At 43.5% G+C, this 21,015-nt stretch overlaps 2 protein-coding genes and 1 pseudogene across 2 annotated transcripts in view; 1 reads left to right on the plus strand and 2 right to left on the minus strand.

Moving 5' to 3' along the window:
• Positions 1–21,015, plus strand: part of LOC143270773 (uncharacterized) — a 151,662-nt gene that overhangs the window by 79,024 nt on the left and 51,623 nt on the right. The window lies entirely within an intron of this gene.
• LOC143270927 (homeobox protein Rhox13-like) lies at positions 175–4,194 on the minus strand. Its single transcript, XM_076562284.1, has 3 exons — positions 3,495–4,194; positions 1,618–1,663; positions 175–400 (listed from the first exon to the last, which is right to left on the minus strand). The coding sequence occupies exons 1-3, from the start codon at positions 3,869–3,871 to the stop codon at positions 284–286; spliced, it is 540 nt and encodes a 179-aa protein (XP_076418399.1). The 5' UTR covers positions 3,872–4,194; the 3' UTR covers positions 175–283.
• Positions 9,272–10,652, minus strand: LOC143270887 (elongin-B pseudogene; annotated as a pseudogene).

Raw genomic sequence — 21,015 nt, forward strand, 5'->3', positions numbered from 1 at the left:
ACAAGCCACTTTCTGTGCAAATCCAGAGAGACCAAAGAAACAACTGTGAAGTACAGGGGCTACTGAGGGTGACACAGGCATGTCACCTCATGAAAGAAGACCTCTTTGTCAATCTGTTTGAATCTTGTGTACAGAGAACATTTTGCATCTACATTCTACAAAGCAGAAAGAAAATATAGTGAAAATCTTTCTTTATTGGTACTTTTATTCCAATGCCAACGATATAGAGACACAAAATTTTCAACAGCCCATCTCCATGTGGCTCCTGGACAAGGATGGCATCCTAGGGCTCCTCCACGTCCTTCATGGAAATGTGGTCTTGGATCCCAGGTGGTGCACTCCTGAGCATCGCTTTCTTCTCACTGGCCCTCTGTTTGGCTCTCTTGTTGTTAAACCAAGTCTGAAAGCAGAGGAGAACAGGAAATGTCTCAGCATGCTGGGCACTTTGATGCAAAGAGGCACATCATCGGGACACTGGCATTCTGAACTACCCTTCAGCAGCTGTCTTCCAAATGCTCAGCCACCCAGGGCAGGAGCCGGCAGGGTGTGTTCAGTGTTGGAGGCCATGGCTAGACTCTAGTTAACCCTGCCTTCTTCACAGAAATCTGAAAACAGTACCAGCAATCACTATTTCTGAAAAGTCATAGTATGCCTGCTCCTTCAGATCACACAGGGAGAGCAGCAGCCCTGTGCTAAGTTCTGGAAGAGACTCGGTGCAAGACAAGTGCGCATTTAATGTGATTTCCAAGGTGCACTTTTATGGGTGTCTTATTCACCAATGCTGGGTCATCTCTAATGAATTAACTGGTTTTGACTGTTTCATCCCTTAGACAAGGTTTCAATAGCATTAATCCCCCCCACGCCCAGCTTCCTCTGCCCTTGGGACAGTTTGGAAATTGTGTTAGAGTGGAGGCAACATCTGAATTGAAAACAATCCCCCAGATTAAAATTTAGTGCTGCTATCTTATGCACACTCATAGAGGATGAGGAGCAACCACTTGGACTATGAAGCTCTCTTCCCACATCAGTCTCATCATACTATTCATGAGTTGGTCCATGTGGATTCCATGGGCAGATTGGTAACTTGCCCCGATAGCTACTAGATTATCCTTTAGCTAAGTGTGCACAACTAATTTTGAGTAATTTAATGCAACTGAATCCTTTGATAGCCCTGTTTGATCCTGCATCAACTTGAGTCTCTATAGCAGCAGCCTCAGCCCCGAATGACTCCACATAAGTTTCCTGTAAAGGACAATGGTGGTGAAGGAATTAAACATGAGTACTGGGTAAATAACCATGCACTCACAGGTATGTGTTCTACATGTATATAATTATAGAGCCCTTGCTGTGTAAAGACCTTGGCTTTGCACACAGAACATAGGCAGCAAGTGGTTGCTTTGGGTTTCTGTTTCCACCAGGAAGTCACTTTACTTCCAGGAATAGGCAAGAAGCACTAGCAGAAGTATAGTTCTTCCACCTTCCAATGAAGAAGCCAGTGACTGCCATCATAGGAAAACAGGAATCATACACCTACTTAAAAAGACCCAGGACACTGGTCCAAGACCTGAAGTGCTCCAGATGGCCTGCCCTGCCCCATGCTTTCTCAGATTTACTGACCTGCACTTTGGCTTCGGGCACATTCATGCTTCTGGCAAGCACCCGTCTATGTAGAGAAAGGCACAGAGATCAGTAGTCAAGGTTATGAGAAGCATCACAGGCTGGAAACAGTGTGTACTTGTGAAAATCTTTGTCTTCCTGCTAAATTCCTCAAGGACTTGTCATTGATAAAGCGACATGTTTTTCAAAGGTTTCATATCATCACAACATTTAAAGTGTTGTGTTGTAGATTGATGGTCAAGATGACTCTAATTAGCTTACATAAATAATTTCAATGCAGTATTTTATAAATGAATACAAAGGCAGAAGTCTATGATACAGATATTTTGTAAAATTTAAGCATAGGAATAGGTAGGAAACATGTGAAAGGCTGCATGATGACAGGATCTTATTCTCCTGATTCAATTTCCTGTAAATTTTGTTTAGTATCTAATGCGAAGACCAGGAAGGAGTCAGGTGAGGGGTAGAGGGGTGGGTGGGGAGAAAATGAGATAAAATAGAGCACATCAAAAATATAATCTTCCGTGTATCATAGGACACCACCAAGAGCGTGTAGCCAGAACTGATAGTGGAGACCTGTAAGTCCAGCTACTTGGCAGAAGGGTCACAATATAAGGCCTGTGTGGGCTCTAGTTTAAGTTCAAGGTCACCCTAAGGAAGGTAGAAAGACCCTATCTCAATCAGTAAGAGGAGGCTCGTAGCCCAGGCAGGGAGTCTCAGATTTTTATTCCTAGTACTTGAACACCAGAGAGAGGATAGCCTCAAGAACAAGATTAGCTTGGTTTACACTGGGAGGTCCATTTCAGCAAGGACTCCAAAGGAAGTCCATTTTTAAAGAAACCAAACACCCCCTTAGTATCAACCAAGCAATGGTGGCTGTGGCCATAGATTTAGTGGACTGCCTGTGGAGTGTACACATTCCCTGCCTTCAACCCTCACCACAGACACAAAAAAGTGACAAAGACAACCACAGTGTAGGAAAATGTTTGGAAAGAACACTGTCACAATCTCTTACCCAGTGGGGTAGCTAACACAATCAAGAGGTGAGGATGCAGAGAAAACAGGAGCTTCTAGACTGCGGGTGGAAATATCTACTCATGCACCATTTGAGGAAAAGCATTGCTTAGGAAAAGACTCAATCCAGTAAATCCATTTCAGAGTTTACATAGACAAGACCAGAAGCCTGGAGCTGAAGAGAGTTTTGTCATCCCAGGTAACATCAACCACACCCCCATAGCCACAAGGCAAAAACAACCCTGAACTCCTCAGAGGAGGGATTCTGAACAAAGACAGGGTATGTTGATACAGTAGTGTGAGATTCAGACCCAAAAATATATGAACAGCAGCAGAAACTACAGCTGAGAAGCCCAAGAACTATGACAAATGAGTCAAAAAATGACTTTGACCTCTATCAGAGGCAGCCTGTAGAGCACTACTGTTTACACCAGGAAGGAAGAAGACATCAGGTTCTGGGGTGGAAGAAGAAGGGAATTTTGATACAGTTGTTCAAGAAGAATGGACTTCTAGAGCTCTGTCAGACAAATCATAACATTGCAGAATTTTAAAGCATCAGAATAGTTTGAGTTCCTACACGATTTTCATTCACCCATGTTGCACCATGGTTGAGAACCGAGATAAAGAAGGACATGAGCAGTAAGCACACCTGTCTCATGCCACCACTGCATGAAAACACTAACCTTGATTCAAACATGAGCTCGATGCCACAAAGCAAATTCCCCACACCCATCATGGGGTAGAAGCTACCTGTGGTTTGGAAATGAATGGGGATGATGGGCCTCCCCAGAAGGGGTAAAGGCCAGGTCAATATGAACACTAGTCTCTGGAGGCCAGGGTGCCTCCTAATGCCAGCCACATACCTTGTGAGCACATCTGGGTACTGGGTTTCTTGGAAAATGGTCTCCATTTCCTGCACCTGCCACTGTGTGAAGTGGAACCGGATTTGGTGCCTGCTGGGCTGGTGCCTTGGAACCTCAGCCAGGAAGATGGCTGGCTCCTCTGGGTCTATCTCCATGGCAACCTGGTTGCTGTGGTCACCTTCAGGACCCAGGCTCATGTGGCCTCCCTGGTTGAGGTTGCCCTGTTGGTTCTCACTGTTGTCCAGGCTTAGAGCTCCTTCATAGACCCTGCCACCTGATTCAGGTGCTCCCTCATGTTCAGGGTGGGGCCCAATGTCGTCCTCATACTCCTCCAGATGATGGCAGAAGTTGTCGTTGTAATTGTGGAGGTTGTCCATGGCTGCTGCTCCTCAGACGCCTAGTCATCAGCACACTCCCTGAGGTGTTTGGAAGGAGCCTTACCCTGGGGGCTTTCAGTAGGTTGCTGACACAAAGGTTCAGGCCCTCCTCTTTCAAGATTGCTATTGGCTTTCTGAGTGCTTCCTACATTAGTGGGTGTGTCTCTGAAGTGAGAATTGGCTGGGGCATGGCCCAAGCATGGGATGGGGGAAGGACAGTGAATCTTACTTTTAGAAGACCTGCTCAGAACTGGCTGCCTACCCTGGCCCGTGGTCTTGGACCTCACAGAACACCTTGGGAATGGGGCTATGGGAGATTGCAGGCTGATTTTAGCATGGAGAGTGGGGAAGGGGGGGGGGACTCACAATGACCACATGAGGCATGGGTAAAGACTGGATAATTTCTCAACATCCCAGACCCCACATTTCCTAGTCTCTATGACACATGAGATGAACATTGAGTGGACAGGGTCAGCTCTGTGTGTCTGTTCAAGAGTCTTCAAGAACTATTAAAGCACAGACCAGTCTCTGACCTTCACCTTCAGCAGTGACATTTTGGTCCTATGTTTACAGTGTGTTGTGCAGTACTGCAAAAAAGCCAGTGCAACCCTTGGCAAAGTTACAAGGGAAGTCATAGAAACTGAGCCTCATGATTTCAGGAAGAAGCTGTGTATGGATTTGGGATTTCTGAGGGAAGGGATGTTTACAAAATGTCCTCAATGAACAGCAGAATGTCTTCACTTCTAAAGTGTCAATTAAAGCTCTTTCTCTTGGACAGATCCCAGGCAGTCACATGTAGTTGGCTGTCAGAAACACAGATGCCTTTTCACACATATTTACCTGGTCTCCCCACCATCTCTGTCCATGTTTTATGAAGGTGCCCTCTCACAGACACACAACTGGTCCCTTGCACAGCGATGTAAGCCTCAGAAAAGTGGAGCCTCATCTAATTGATAGGAAGGCCAGTCAGAACCTGAGCCAGACATGTGGTCACCTAGAGGATGCCTCAAAAGGGTCTGGTCCTGCAGCTAGATACACATTTTGTGTAGCAGTTTCCTCCAAGATAAGACATTCCATTTGGAGGAAAGCTCCTGAAGACACAAGACATTCCAAATGGAGGTGAAACATTTCATAATAAGGGAGAGATGGTTAAGACACAGGAAGTAAAAGGCTCAAAAGCTCCAACCAGCCTTACTAGATGTTTGTTCCCAGTTTCTCCTGTCTCCCCAGGAAGAGTGTCAACAGTACATCTCAGTTTTTGGAGCATCAGCACCAGTGAGAAGATTGAAGCCACTAGATGTGGCAGCCAGGTACTGGACCAGGTCAGCAGATAACATTCTGTACCTGGAAGATTGGTGGCAAGGGTCCGAATGGAACTCAAGAAAGACATCTCTTGCTGGAACATCCAATGTGGAGCCTCAGGACCCTTCCTCCTGATGCCTCCAGGGCCCCAGTGAACCCATCTCTCTCTCTCTCTCCCTGCTCCCCCACCTTCTCTCTGCTTCTCTAAGTTTTGTCCCCACCATGAGCCCTTTGCGATTATCCTTAGATAAAGCTGATTGCAAAATATCATCCAGAAGTCAATTAGGAGCAGAGGCCGTGGTGGGAGTGGCAGCTGCAGCCATGTGTACATGTGAAGGACTGTGGGGGTATTAGGGAGGAGGAGGGGGCCTCACTGGTGTAGGAACTCTTCTTCCTACAGAGAAACAGTGGAAGCCAGAAGCAGCCAGGGACTCAGGCTCCCTGGAGACAATCTGCCCCTCCTGGAACACACTGCTTTCACTCCACCTTTACAAGACCGAGAACAATTTTCAGACTATTCCAAAACCCATGGGACTGTAGAATAAGCACTGAGCTCAATGCAGCCTACACAGCCTTGGGCCAGGGGCTGTGCTCAGACTTCATTCCTCCTTCTGGAGTCCCTTCCTGCTCCTCCTGACCAAAGACAAACAGGGGATCCATGGCTGCTGGGCCTGTCAGCTTGCACATCACCATGTACATCATATCTCCTGGAGAGCTCAGGGTGGATTTTCTTTGCAGTAGGTGATGGTTAGTACAGAGACCCACAGTTGGTCCATGTGCAGCAGCACACAAGAGAAGGTGGAGCACTCAGGTCTAACGGGACATCTCTGTCATACCCCTTGCTCACAGGCATAGGGACAATGAGGATGACTGGTGGAAGATTCTTAAAGCCAGGGGAACTGGTTATCTGTTCTGAAATATTCTTTGCTAGACCTGAAAAGGGGAGACCTCAGGTTCAGGGCCATAGATGCAGCCCTAGTGAAATTCTGATACCTGCTACTACAGCAAGGGCTCTCAAATCAGCATGCTGGGAGACATCATAAAGACTCAAAAGCAAACTAGCAAGTACCTGCAGCAGGCAAGGTCCCTGGAGCACTCACATTCCCAGAGACTGAATATAGACTAAGGATTGCAATGGCAGGAGAACACGGTATTGAGACAACACCATGCAGTAAGTTTGGGTCTGTACACCTAGGCCATAGCTCTCCATCTCACTAAGATGGACTTTGTTTATTTGGACCTGCAGCTTCACATACGCAAAGAAGAAGTCCAACTTCTCTATGCACTGACTGACTGTTCCAGAACATTGCTAGAGTCTCAACCTTGTTTACAAATTAGAGCTGCTATGAAACAAAGGTCTCCGAAATCTTGATTACTGAGGGTTCTCCAAGGCAGGTGACAAAATGCAGGGAGAAGGCATATTATTCAAGATCTCTGAGCAGGCGAGGGTGAGACCATATGCTCCCTGACCCGGAATGGAAGAAATGAGGCAGAAACCTCCATGTGATCTGGATTGATGGATTCTCCTCTCCCTCTCAAGCATCAGGACTCTGGCCAGTGTGGCCCCTAGTGCCCTGGACATCCACAGAGAGGGTGCAAACCACACATCATGTACCCATTCCTCCCACTGTCAAACCTGGGACAAGTCTCTGGGAAATTTCTACCTTGGTCTAAGGTGGGACTTACTGGAGTGTGGATGTGAACAGCCATGACTAGAAACACAGTGTCCAGTGCTGGGGACTTGCTCCACCTGACATTACAAATAATTGTTCCACATAGATGAGGTGATTTGACAAGGCCATGATGAGGGGGCAGAGAATCATGTGGGGTCAGCAAGAAGTAGCATAGCACCTGGAAATCTTCCTCACTTGTCATGGCACAGTGACCACAGCTTGCCAATGTCTCCTCCTGCCATAAATGTCATTTCTTGAATAGGCTACTATGGTTCAAATACTTATACCCACATTTTCGTAACCCGAAAACAAGGGAACCAACATACTGAGAATCCACCTCTTGATTGCTGAGATAATTGCAGGGAAGAAAAGGATGTCATGGCCAGCATGGGTGGCTGATACATTGGGGGCAGGGCCAGGTTCCATGACATCTGGTTCTTGGACAGATTTGGCAGTCAAGTGCTGCTCTAAAATCTTCAGGGATCATTGTTCTGGGGACCAGGTGGTGCATCAATCAGCACCACCATTCTATTGCTTCTCCTGAAAATGGCTCTCCTGGTCCTAAACCAATCCTTCAAGCAGAAGAAAGGGTTGCTTTAGTACACTGAACGGTACCACCACTGAAGAACACATGCTGTAACCTTGTATACTGGCTCAATTTTACCAACATTTTAAAACATATATGGATTCCATCTCTGGGCCAGTGTGTGCTAGGTATGTGCTCCAGGACAGAGCTACTCCCCTAGAAAAGCACCACATTTCTGATTGCCCAGGAACTGTTTATCTATCTAACCCCAAGAAAGACTGAAGACTTACCTCAAGTGTGTACTGATTGTTCAGAATGCTGGAAGCAACAGGTTTCATTCTCATGGAAACAGTCAAAACACCCCCATGAAGCCGCTGAGGACATGCATCACCACACCCAGTCCTTCAGCTATGGGACAGACGTAGAATATTGCCTCTTCTCTCCATCAATTGATATTTTTAATGCATTTGTTCAGAAGAGAATGCAGATCTAGTGCGTGGGTTGTTCCTGGACCCTGCTGTGTGTTGAAAAGTATCAAAAACCCCCGGAGAACTATGTCAAGGCCCAAAGCTGTCTGTGAAAGGCTCCATGGTGATAGCCTTTTGTGAGTACCCAGAATGCACATTTTATGAGTCAAAGGGCACTTCTTCCTGCTCTATGCTTCCTCCCTAGCCTCCAAGCATACAGTCTATAGGCCTTTTCCCTTGAGGGCATGTGGTCTGGAAAAGTCAGGACTGATTGTAATGATGAGCACAGTTCACATTCATAACCAACAAAGACTGGTAAAAGGTCTATGGGACGTTTGAGGTTCCTGGTCCCAGTATTGATTGAGAACAAGACAGGCATGTGTCATTTACAGACTAGAACAAAAGAAGTCTGAGAAAAGGTTTTCTGTGACACGCAGAGTGAAAGAGTTGAAGGTGGACAAGAACATGGTCTCTTCACTTAAGTGAGGCTTGCGAGCTGCACAGCCTTCAGAATGTCATGGAGAACTCACTATGTCCACCAAGGGACAGACAATGCACCGAGGCAACTTATGTTTTCAGGTGTCCAGGTTGGCATTTCCTGCCTGAGAAAATGGAGGTCTTTCATCATCTTGAGCCTAGCCCGGCTATGGACTTGTCTGGCATCCTTGGGATACAACTTCAGGGTCCCACTCTTTTGCTATAATTATCCTCTAGACAACGTCACAAGACGTGGAGCCCTTCCAAAACATTATTATTTTTAGAATACTGACCAGCACATCTGCCTCTGACACACCCATCCATCTTGCAAGATCCTTCCTGAAGTAAAAAGATTCCAACATTTAGGCTTTTTGGTTGAAATAAACTGTATAAGGACATGTCCTGTTTGCTTTTAAATGTTTGTGTCCACACTTGTGTGTGTGCACAGGTATACACACACACACACACACACACACACACACACACACACAGTATTCTTCACACCTACCTTGAGACTTACTTTAGTAACAGGTTTCTTTTAGGGACCAAAATTAAGGGTAATCCTCCAAACACAAGTATGTCGTCTATGTACTTAACATGCAAACCTTCATTAAGAGAGCCTCCACGATGAAAAGTGTTAGCCAAATTTTAATCTGAGGTGGAATCCCTCCTGCATTTTTCCAGCCACATGTAAGGCTTCTCACTCATTCTTTTTTTAAAAATATTTTAATTTCTTATGGCCTTCAAGGTAATTTGAGAAGTATATAATTATATTTGTATTTTTGTGCCTTAGTATTATTTAGTAGAAATAGTTTAAAAGTCTTTTCAATTTAATTTATTTTTATATTTTTAATCCATCCTAATTCTGTTTACATTGTTATTTTAAGTTTGTTATGTTGTACAAAAATAAAAATTAAAAATTGAAGTTTTAGTAATAAAGACAGGATACAATTTGTTATTTTGGTAATGTTATAGTGTGTTATTGAATGGGTGCTAATTTAACGATGTAGCCATCTATTAAATATTTTGTAATTTAAGTAACCTTTTTTTTTTTGACAGCAAAATCGTCTTCATTGAGGAAATAGGTCTCTAGGCCTGGGAACCTCACTGCACAGCTTGTTCATTGGCTCTTCCTATGGCTTCATCATTTCTGGAAGCTCCAGAGAGCTGGAGAAGGGCTCAGTGTGCAGGACTTCAAAGGCATCATCTGCTCGGAAGGCCAGGCCCACTGTGGCTGGGGCCTGTATCCAAGCTGTCTGGCTAGTGAACCCACAGTCGCCCAGAGTTTTTCTGTCATCAAGGAGCTGGTCATCCTTGTACAGGCGCTGCTCTTCTGGAGGCCGCTGGAGGATGCCTTGGACAACATGCTTTAGCTGGAACACGGTACTCGACTCCTTGGCTTCTGTGAAGATGGTGGTCTTGTTGCGGCGGATCATGAGAAACACCTTCTCTGATGGTTGTGAGTCCCATGGTGCAGAGCCAGCTCTGGTGCTTTCCCTGAAGGCTTTACAAGAGCCAGGGGGAAAAAGGAGCCATTCTTTCTTCAAAGACAACTCCTGTAATCTAAAAACCTTGCCATGTGGCTCGTGGCTTACTGGTATCTTCACATGCTTCTTATCATGGTGGCAGCTGACAGTCCTCACTCATTCTTACAGAGACTCATTTAGAACAAGCACTGTCTTAATTTACAACTCATACGCCACTTAAACAGGCAACAAAACACAATCTTTTCAGTTGGACTATGGCACATGCCTTACTCCAGAATCCAATTTCTGCTGGAGGGTCCAGACATGCATGCTTTGTTTCTAGAGAAAATCAGGGGTTCAGGGAGCACCAAAGGACAGCCTGGGTGCACTGCCTGAAAACCAGGCGCCTAGCAGGGCGATTTGCTTCCCTTACTTGAAAGCTGGGGGAGCGAGTCTCTTTGAAAAGATGCTCCGGTTCCTGCAGCTGAGACTGGGTGAATCTGGTGTGGCTCTGGAAAGACAGCCTCTCATCAGCCTGGAGACTCTTGGTGCCCGCAGGCATTGCCACCTCTTGCTGAGGTTGCTGTTGAACACTGCTGCCATGGCCACCTTCTGCCTGGATCCCCTTGTCCATGGGGCCAGAACTGCCATTGCCAGCATGTCCTCCTTCCATTTCTTCTTTTTTCTCCCTCCTCTACCACTCCTGTGGCTTCCTGAGCAAGACCAGACTGAGCAAGAGATTCTTGAGCTGGGTTTCTTGGGGAAGTTTACTCAGATCAAGTTTGCCCTGATCAAGCTCACCCTGAGCAATCTCACTCTGTACAAGCCCTTTCTTGCCTCCTTTCTCTCCAGCCTTCAGAACCACTGCATTCTCACCTGCTAGAGAGAAAAACACAAAGATAAAGATCTGAGCATCTTGGCCATGGATCATTGGAAAGCCTGGAGACGGGCCACGGGCAGAGAGGGGTAATCAAAGCGCCTGGCCACTGGCCTTTCCAACAGATTTGCTTCCCGGATTTTGCCCAAGTCCAATCAGAACCATTTTACTGACCATGCTGTTGTTCCTGTTGCTCATCAGCTCCTGGACTCAGCATCCTGTTGAAAGACTGGCTGCAGGCCTGGCGTGTCTCTTGCTGGGAATCTTTCAATCAGACCTGAGTTCCGAATCTTTATAGCCACGTCCTCACTGTCTGGAGCCAGAGGTACAGCTGTGACTCTTGACCCAGAAGGCTTATCTTCTGGACACTCAAAGTAATTACAATGTGTCCAATCACATTCTGGCCTGCACAGACTCAGTAGCTGTCAGCTTGTCCTCTGAGGTGCCTAGCCTGAAGCACATTAGGGCTGAAAGAGCAGGGAGTACTTTAAAAAACGCAGTGATTGTGTGTGGTGGGGGTGCCCAACCTGTGGCTCTGGTTTTCTCCTTAGCTGACACCTCTAGTTTTGGCTTAGGCTAGACTGTTCAAATTCAGTCACAGGGAGTAACACAAAGACCTTCTCAAACTCAGCAGGCCCTTGAGCTCAGCTAAATCATTTTATTAAATTATGGAGAAGTCCTTCAAACAAAATGCCCAAATCTTGGATGTGCTGTCTTGAAGAGCCCTATATGATGACAAATATGTGGGTAGGACTGGGCAAGATCCTGCTGAGAGACTGTGCGCCCAACAGAGCTGAATTCCACTGGCATTCACAAGCTCATTCTGATGGAGACCTTGCTCTACCTAGCTGTGCTTGACCAAGGTCCTAGGGTGACCCAGATACCTGAGGACATGAAAGACTGACCCTAGGCACTGGCTCCAAACCTGTCTAACAGCTGTGAAGGTGAAAGACAGGAGGAGTAAGCAATTCTGGATTCAAGTTCTACAAACAATCATTGCAGGAAGGGGCAGAACTGAGGAAAAGTTAGAGAGACTCCCCACAGTAGGTGAAATTCCCAAAATTTAAAAGAGCCAATGAGCTCTGTCATTTCGTGGTTTTTGTTTTTAATAGGATCATGGCAGAGTCTGGACACTGGCTGAGGTAATTGTTAGGAGATGGTTAGTTCTCTGGGATAGCATAGGCTGAGACTCTGGAGGCCCACGGTCCACATGGTCTAGCCCACACCAAGGAGATGATCATGCTCTGTTCACGTATTGCCCACCTAGTCAGGGGTGGCTCAACCCCCTCCCACCACAGGACCATTTATCCATCCCTGACTAGGGCTTTGTGAGTTGTGAGCTTTAACTGTCTGGTCGCAATTACACACTGGGTGCTCTTGCATCCTCTGACATTTCAGCTGTCCCAGGTGATTTTATCTATACTCAGCTCTCTTTCTTCTCAGTCACCAAGACGCAGCTACAACTGTCCTTCCTCTTCTCCTTATTTCCTGTGTGGTTATGAAAGGCTTCCCTGAAACACTGAAATGGGAGGCTTTCTTAGACACAGACTTTACTCCCTCTCACAATTAGCTGCTGTAGAAGCCAGGCTATATAAGGAGACAATAGTGCCAGGTGTGCTTTCCTGAGGAACTTGGTGGCCTGGTTGGACTGCCCACACTAGCTGGGAGCCCCGTCTTTATCAGTGTGAGACAGCTTGACTGTCCTACTGATCACAGAAACTCTTTGTGTCTCATCTTCAGTGTTCCTGGCTTGGCTGTTTCAAACCAACGCTCCTTTTAGCCCTAGCATCCCTGCAACATATGTGAGCAACTTACAAATTTGAACGTGAGTGCTTTTTCCTCACTAAGGACAGAGACCTAGCTCCTGCATCCATACCAACCACAGATTCTGAGATAAATTTCCCAAGATGCTGTTCACAGGGATGGTTTGAAGCAGGTAAGCAATCATGCATTCAGGGTGCCCCAGAGACTCTTCATTTCCTCCCCTTTCTACAGAGCTCACAGGACACTGGGTGTATTCTTTTATTTCTGGCAATTTGCTCCCAGAGATTAGCAGACAGTGTTGCAGAGGGATATCTCTCACTGGTGGGTGACTCAGCATCCTTAAAGATGGATGCTTGCTGTGTAACCCAGAGGAGCTGTGGGGTGCACTATGGGAGTCGATAACACAGGTAAACAGGAGTGCTCCAATCTGTTATCTGTGTGAGTCTGGAAACCAGCACCCGTCTCTGCCTTTTTCCTTGATCCTCTTGACTCTCCTGTCCTCGTCTTGGACCTGGGGAAGGGACTCCTCTCTGCTGACTCCTTAGGATGTCTGCTGCTAGCCAGCTGCTATTAGTAGCCCAATCCTACATATTCTTGATATGACAGGAAATATGTACCCTAAGGAGGTTTTGTTATAGAACAGCAGTGATTCATGAGCCCAATTACTGCTCTGTGTGATTTTCCTACAAGTTATCTTTTGTGAGCGACTCTCCAGGATTGAAATGCATTAATGAAATCTTGTGCCTACTTCATGTTTAGTTACATGCTCAATGCTTTAGGTCAGTGATTCTCAACCTTCCTAATGCTGTGGCCCTTTAATATAGTTGCTCATGCTGTGGTGACACCAACCATTTTCATTGTTACTTCCTAATTGTAATTTTGCTACTGTTATGAGTCATAATACAATATCTTTGTTTTCCAATGGTCTTAGTAAATTTTTGTAGACCCCAAAAGTAAAAAGGGCTACAACCCACAAGTTGAGACCCACGAGTTTAGGTTAAGGCATGTGATTGTGGAGTTTCTACACCATTTTCCCATGGGACTCTGCTCATCATAGTTATTAGATGGGAAACCGACCTGCACAGAGATTTTCCTGAGGAATGACATGATCACCATGCACACGTCCACACACAGGTGCATTCACAGTCACAACATTCACATGCCACATTTTTATGACAGGGGAAAGAGGGCAAAGAAAAACAGACAAAAAAAATAGACTACTGGTTTCATTGAACTCTCTAAGACTTTTGCAAAAATATAAACTTTATCTCAATAATACGTTAATAATACCTTCACCTTAATAGTTTGTAAAACTAGGTGAGCAGTCCCCCAGCTGCCATCTGTCCTGGAGCTCCCATCCAGACCAGAGAGCTCTGTCTGGACCAAGAGTGATGATAAGACCAAGAATGAATCTACAAGGAGATAGGCAGATATCCAGTCAGAAGTACATACAACAAAATAAAGAGCAATACAGCATCACCAGAACCTAGCCCTCCTACAACAGCAAGACCTGAGCATCACAAAATGGAAGAAACAGAAGAATGCACCCTTAAGAATAACATCATAAAGATGCTAGAGGCCTTTAAAGAAGAAATCAAAAATGAAACTGAGGAAAAGACAAACAAATAATGGGAAGAATGCGATAAAAAACGAGGGGAAAAGACAAATAAATCAGAGGAAAACAATAAATTCCTGAAAGAAAACCATTATAAAGCAATGAAACAAATAAAGGAAACAGTCCAAGACCTGAAAAGGGAAATAGAAAATATGAAGAAGATGTAAACAGAGGGAATGTGGAAATAGAAAATCTGAGTAAATGAACAGGAACTACAGATGCAAGTATAATCAGCAGAATGTAAGAGATAGAAGAGAGAATCGCTGGCGTTGAAGACAGCGTAGAAGAAATAGATTCATCAGTCAAAGAAAACACTAAAGCCAACAAAGTCATGACCCAAATTGTCCAGGAAATTTGGGACACCTTGAAAAGACCAAACCTATGAATAACAGGGATATAGGAAGGAGAAGAATACCAACTCAAAGGCACAGAAAATATATTCAACAAGATCATAGAAGAAAACTTTCCCAACTTAAAGAAGGAAATGCATATGAAGATACAAGAAGCCTATAGAACACCAGACTAGACTCCCCCAAAAAGTCCCCTCACCACATTAAACAACTAAACACACAGAATAAAGATAGAATATAAAGAGCAGCAATGAAAAAGGCCAAGTGACTTATAAAGGCAAACCCATCAGAATAACACCCGATTTCCCAATGGAGACTTTGAAAGCCAGAAGGACCTGGACAGATGTAATGCAGACACTAAGAGACCATGGATGCCAGCCTAGAGTAATATACTCAGCAAAACTTTCTATCATCATAGACGGAGTGAACAAGACATTCCAAGACAAAGACAGGTTTAAATACTACTTATTCACAAACCCAGCCCTACAGAAAGCACTAGAAGGAAAATTCCAACCTAAGGAAGTCAGATACACCCTCGAAAACACAGGCAACAGATAACACCACAGCAGTAAACACCAAAGCAGAGAAGTACACACACACTACCACCAAAACAACAACAACAACAAACAAAAACCAATAACAGGAATGAACAATCACTAGTCATTAATATCCCTTAATATCAATGGAATTAGTTCAACTATAAAAGACACAGACTAACAGAATGGATACGAAAGCAGACTAATATATCCCATCTCTCTGCTGCATACAAGAAACACATCTCAAATTCAAAGACAGACATTACCTAAGAATCAAAGGCTGGGAAAAGACTTTCCAATCAAATGGTCTTAAGAAGCAAGAGGGCATAGCCATCCTAATATCCAGCAAAATAGACTTCAAACTAAAATCAATCAAAAGAGATCAAGAAGGGCATTACATACTCATCACAGGAACGATCCACCAAGATGAAGTTTCAATTCTGAACATTTATGCCCCAAACACAAGGGCACCCACATATGTAAAAGAAACATTACTAAAGCTTAAATCACATATAAAACCCCACACATTAATAGTGGGAGACTTCAACACCCCACTTTTACCACTGGACAGATCTGCCAAATCAAAACTTAACAGAGAAATAAAGGACTTAACTGATGTTATGACTCAAATGGACTTAATCCATAACTACAGAACATTCTATCCTAACAAAAAGGAATATAACTTCTTCTCAGCACCCCATGGAACCTTCTCTAAAATCGACCACATACTTGGCCACAAAGCAAATCTCAATAGATACAAAACAATTGGAATAACCTCCTGTGTTCTATCAGACCACCATGGTTTAAAGTTAGATTTCAACAACAACAAAAACTACAGAAAACCTACAATCTCATGGAAACTGAATAATATTCAACTGAATCACCAATCGGTTAAAGAAGAAATAAAGAAATTAAAAACTTCCTAGAGTTCAATGAAAATGGATATACCACATAACCAAACTTATGGGACACTATGAAAGCAGTGCTAAGAGGGAAATTCATAGCACTAAATGCCCACATAAAGAAGTTGGAGAAATCTCACACTAGCGACTTAACAGCACACTTGAAAGCTCTAGAACAAGAAGAAGCAAAGTCACCCAGGAAAAATAGATGCCAGGAAATAATAAAATTGAGAGATGAAATCTATAAAATAGAAACAAAGAGAATTATACAAAAAATTAATGAAACAAAGAGTTGTTTTTTTGAGAAAGTCAACAAGCTAGACAAGACCTAATCCAAATTAACCAAAAGACAGACAGAGGCCTTGATCTGGAGGTGGTGAGAATGAGGGGTAGGCTGGGGGGAAGGGGAGGGGGGCAGGAAGGGGGAGAACAAGGGACTCTGTGGCTGTTATGTAGAACTGAATAGTATTGTAAAATAAAAAAAATGAAAAAAAACAAACAAACAAAAAACAAAATCAGAAATGAAAAGGGGGACATAACTACACACAATGAGGCTACAATTACCCTAATTCCTAATCCAAACAAAGATACAACAAAGACAACTACAGACCAATCTCCCTCATGAACATTGATGCAAAAATACTCAATAAAATACTGGTAAACAGACTCCAAAAATACATCAAAACAATTATCCACTATGATCAAGTAGGCTTCATCCCAGGGATGCAAGTTTGGTTCAATATACAACAGTCTGTCAATGTAATACACCATATAAACAAACTGAAAGAAAAGAAACCACATAATCTTCTCACTAGATGCGGAAAAATCATTTGACACAATCCAACACCCCTTCATGATAACTGTATTGGAGAGATCAGGAATACAGGGAACACACCTAAACATAATAAAGGCAATTACAGCAAGCCAACAGCCAACATCAAATTAAATGGAGAGAAACTCAAAGTGATTCCACTAAAATCAGGAATGAGGCAAGGCTGTCCGTGCTCCCCATACTTATTCAATATAGTACTTGAAGTTCTAGCCAGAGCAATAAGACAACATAAGGAGATTAAGGGGATACAAATTGGAAAGGAAGTAGTCAAGCTTTTGCTTTTTGCAGACGACATGAGAGTATACATGAGTGACCCCAAAAATTCAACCAAGAACTGATAGAGCTTATAAACACCTTCAGTAACATAGCAGGACACAAGATCAACTAAAAAAATCAGTAGCCCTCCTATATACAATTGACAAACAGGCTGAGAAGGAAATCAGAGATACATTACCCTTTACAATAGCCACAAATATTATAAAATACCTTCCGTAATTCTAACTAAGCAAGTAAAGGACCTATATTACAAGAACTTTAAGTCCATGAAAAAAGAAATTGAAGAAGATGTCAGAAAATGGAAAGATATCCTATGTTCATGGATAGGCAGAATTAACATAGTAAATATGGCAATCTTACCAAAAGCAATCTACAGATTCAATACAATCCCTTAAAAATACCAACACAATTCTTCACAGACCTGGAAAGAATAATACTCAACTTCATATGGAAAAGCAAAAACCCCAGGATAGCTAAAAGAATCCTGTACAATAAAATAACTCTGGAGGCATCACGATCACTGACCTCAAGCTCTACTATAGAGCTACAGTAATAAAAACAGCTTGGTCCTGGCATAAAAACCGACATGTGGAACAATGGAATTGAATTGAATACCCTGACATTAATCTGCACACCTATGAACATATACTTTTTGACAAAGAAGCCAAAACTGTACTATGGAAAAATGAAAGCATCTTCAACAAATGATGCTGGCATAACTGGATGTCAACATGTAGAAGGCTACATATAGATCCATATGATCCATATCTGTCCAAGTGGATCAAAGACCTCAAAATAAATACAGTTACTCTCAACCTGATAGAAGAGAAAGTAGGAAGTAGTCCTGAACACATTGGCATGGGAGATCACTTCTTAAATAACACCAGTAACATAGACACTGAGAAAAAGTATCAATCAATGGCACCTCTTGAAACTGAGAAGTTTTTGTAGAGCAAAGGACATGGTCAACAAGACAAAGCGACAGCCTAGAGAGTGGGAAAACATCTTCTCCAATCCCACATCTGACAGAGGGCTGATATGCAGAATATATAAAGAACTCAAGAAATTAGACATCAAAATGCCCAACATTCCAATTAAGAAACAGGCTAGAGCTAAAAATAGAACTCTCAATATAGGAAGCTCAAAGGGCTGAAAGACATATAAGGAATTGCTCAAATCCCTAATCATGAGGAAAATACAAATCAAAATGACTCTGAGATACCACCTATCAGGTGTCAGAATGGTTCAGATCAAAAACACGGAAGACATCTTATGCTGGACAAGATATGGATCAAGGGGAACTGTCCTCCACTGTTGGTGGGAATGCAACCTTGTACAGCCACTTTGGAAAACAATATGGCGCTTTCTTAGAATATTGGGAATCAATCTCCCCCAAGACCCAGCTATACCACTCTTGGGCATATACCCAAGGAATGCTCAATCATACCACAACGGCACATGCTCAGCTATGTTTATAGCAGCATTGTTTGTAATAGCCAGAATGTGGAAACAACCTAGATGCCCTTCAACTGAAGAATGGATAAATAAAATGTGGTAAATATACACAATGGAGTACTACTCAGCAGAGAAAAACAATGACATCATGAGGTTTGCAGGCAAATGGATGGATCTAGAAAAAAATCATCCTGGGTGAGGTAACCCAGACTCAGAAAGACAAACATTGTATGTACTAACTCATAGGAGGATACTAGATGTAAAACAAAGGATGAGTAGACTGCTACTCACAACTCATGGGAGGCTCCCTCGAAAACAGGACCCCAAAAAAGATACATGGGTCGCCCAATGACAGAGAAATGGATGAGATCTACATGAGCAAATTGAACATGGAGGTGTAATGAAGGGCAAAGTTCAAGGGAAAGAGAGCTTAGGGGAGCGGGAGATCCCAGCTGTATCAAGTACAGAGTGGGGAGAACAAGAAATAGAGACCATGATAAATGAAAACCCCATGGGAATAGGAGGAAGCAAAGTGCTAGAGTGGTCCCCAGAAATCCACAAAGATATCTTCACAATAGACTACCGGTAATGGTTGAGAGAAAGCCCGAACAGACCTACTCTGGTGATAGGATGGCCAAATACCCTAAGTGTTGTGCTAGAAATCTCATCCAATGACTGATGGAAGCAGATTCAGAGATCCACGCCCATACCCCAGGTGGAGGTCCAGGAATCCAATCAGAGAGAAAGAGGAGGGATTGTATGAGTGAGAATTGTTGAGACCAAGATTAGAAAAAGCACAGGGACAAAGAGCCAAACTAGTGGAAACACATGAACTATGAACCAATAGCTGAGGATCCCTCAACTGGATCAGGCCCTCTGGAAAATTGAGACAGTTGTTTAGCTTGAACTGATTGGGAGGCCCCCAGGCAGTGGGACTGGGGCCTGTCCTCAGTGCATAAGCTGGCTGTTTGGAACCTGGGGCCTATGCAGGAACACTATGCTCAGTCTGGTAGGAGGGAACTAGACCTGCCTGGACTGAATCTACCAGGTGGAGCTGAATCCAGAGAGGTGTCCTTGCCCTGGAGGAGATGGGAATGGGGTATGGGCTAGGCGTACAATGGGGGTGGGGTAGAAGGGAGGACAGGGGAATCCGTGGCTGATATGTAAAATTTAATCAAATTATAAAATTAAAAAATAAATAAACATGTCAATTTTTAAAAAAACAGTTTGTAAAACTATTCAGTACATTTTCTGTATTTTAAGATTTTAAAGTTTATTGTGTGTGGTTAAAGATCTATAAAATCTACAAGAAAATGGTTAACTTAAAAATTTATTACAAAAAGGCTTAATAATTAAATATATGTGTGTGAGTATCCTTAATTTAGTACAATATATTCAACACTAGTTAGAAAAAAAGGATTAAAAAAAGATAACAGCCATGTAATTTCACCATCATCTTGGTCACGATGTTTTCTAACAATAGACTTAAAGATGCATTTTATTGTGCTAAAAACAATTCTTTCTTTTATATATACAAAATTTCAGCCCTCTGGGAAAAGGTGTTCATATGTTTGATTTTGTATCTTTTGAGTCCTCAAGTTTTTAGTATGAGTCAAAGGCATGAGTCTACTACATTTTTTACAGTTCGGATTTCTGTACATATTAGAAACAACATTAATAGTAATGTATCTAAAATTTTATCTGTTGTAAATTTTAAAAATCCATATAAGCTATAAAAAGACACAACTTGGATCCACATGTCACACATCAAATGGACTCCAGATAGGTACCCCTATCAATCAATAGCCTAAGCTTCCCTACCTGCTGTTTATTACTGAGGGGGAAGTTCACATCTAAGATTCTCCTTTAAGTTCCTAAACTTTAACTTCTGTCCCCAGTCTACATCTGTACCACCAGATTTCCACTAAGCCGACAGACATCAGTTGTCAGCTGCAGACAACAAACTGCTTCAAAGGCCATGAGCCCTGGACTTGCTGAAAGCTTATGTGGACCAGTCCAGCCAATGTGATTTCTCCCTGTCTCCACAGCAAACCAGATGCTTCTGATGAATGCTGTCCACTTCCTGAACGCCTAACATTGGCCTTTGATTTGCATTCCAGCCTTTACTGGTCCTGACAAGAGCATCCTAATCTCAGCTGAGAAGCAGTTACAGAAGAGAGTTTAGTTCCTCACTTTTATCCTCAACCAAAGGCTGGAATACTGGTCTAAAGGAAACTGGTTTCCCTCTATCAAAAAGCTTTAAAAATAACAGGTATCCAACTAGCCCAGGACCTGGTACCACTGCCTAGATGCCTCCCAAACAGATCAAGCCAATCGACTGTCTCATCTATTCAGAGGGCCTGATCCAGCTGGGGGCCCCTCAGCCTTTGGTTCATAGTTCATGTGTTTCCATTCATTTGGTTATTTGTCCCTATGCTTTATCCAACCTTGGTTTCAACAATTCTCGCTCATATAAACCCTCCTCTTTCTCACTAATTAGACTCCCAGCGCTCCACCCGGGGCCTAGCCATGGATGTCTGTATCCAGATTCCTCAGTCCTTGGATGGGGTTTCTGGCACAACTATTAGGGTGTTTGGCCATGCCATCACCAGAGTAGGTCAGTGCC

The sequence above is a fragment of the Peromyscus maniculatus genome, chromosome X (assembly GCF_049852395.1).
Source record: "Peromyscus maniculatus bairdii isolate BWxNUB_F1_BW_parent chromosome X, HU_Pman_BW_mat_3.1, whole genome shotgun sequence".
Taxonomy (NCBI): domain Eukaryota; kingdom Metazoa; phylum Chordata; class Mammalia; order Rodentia; family Cricetidae; genus Peromyscus; species Peromyscus maniculatus.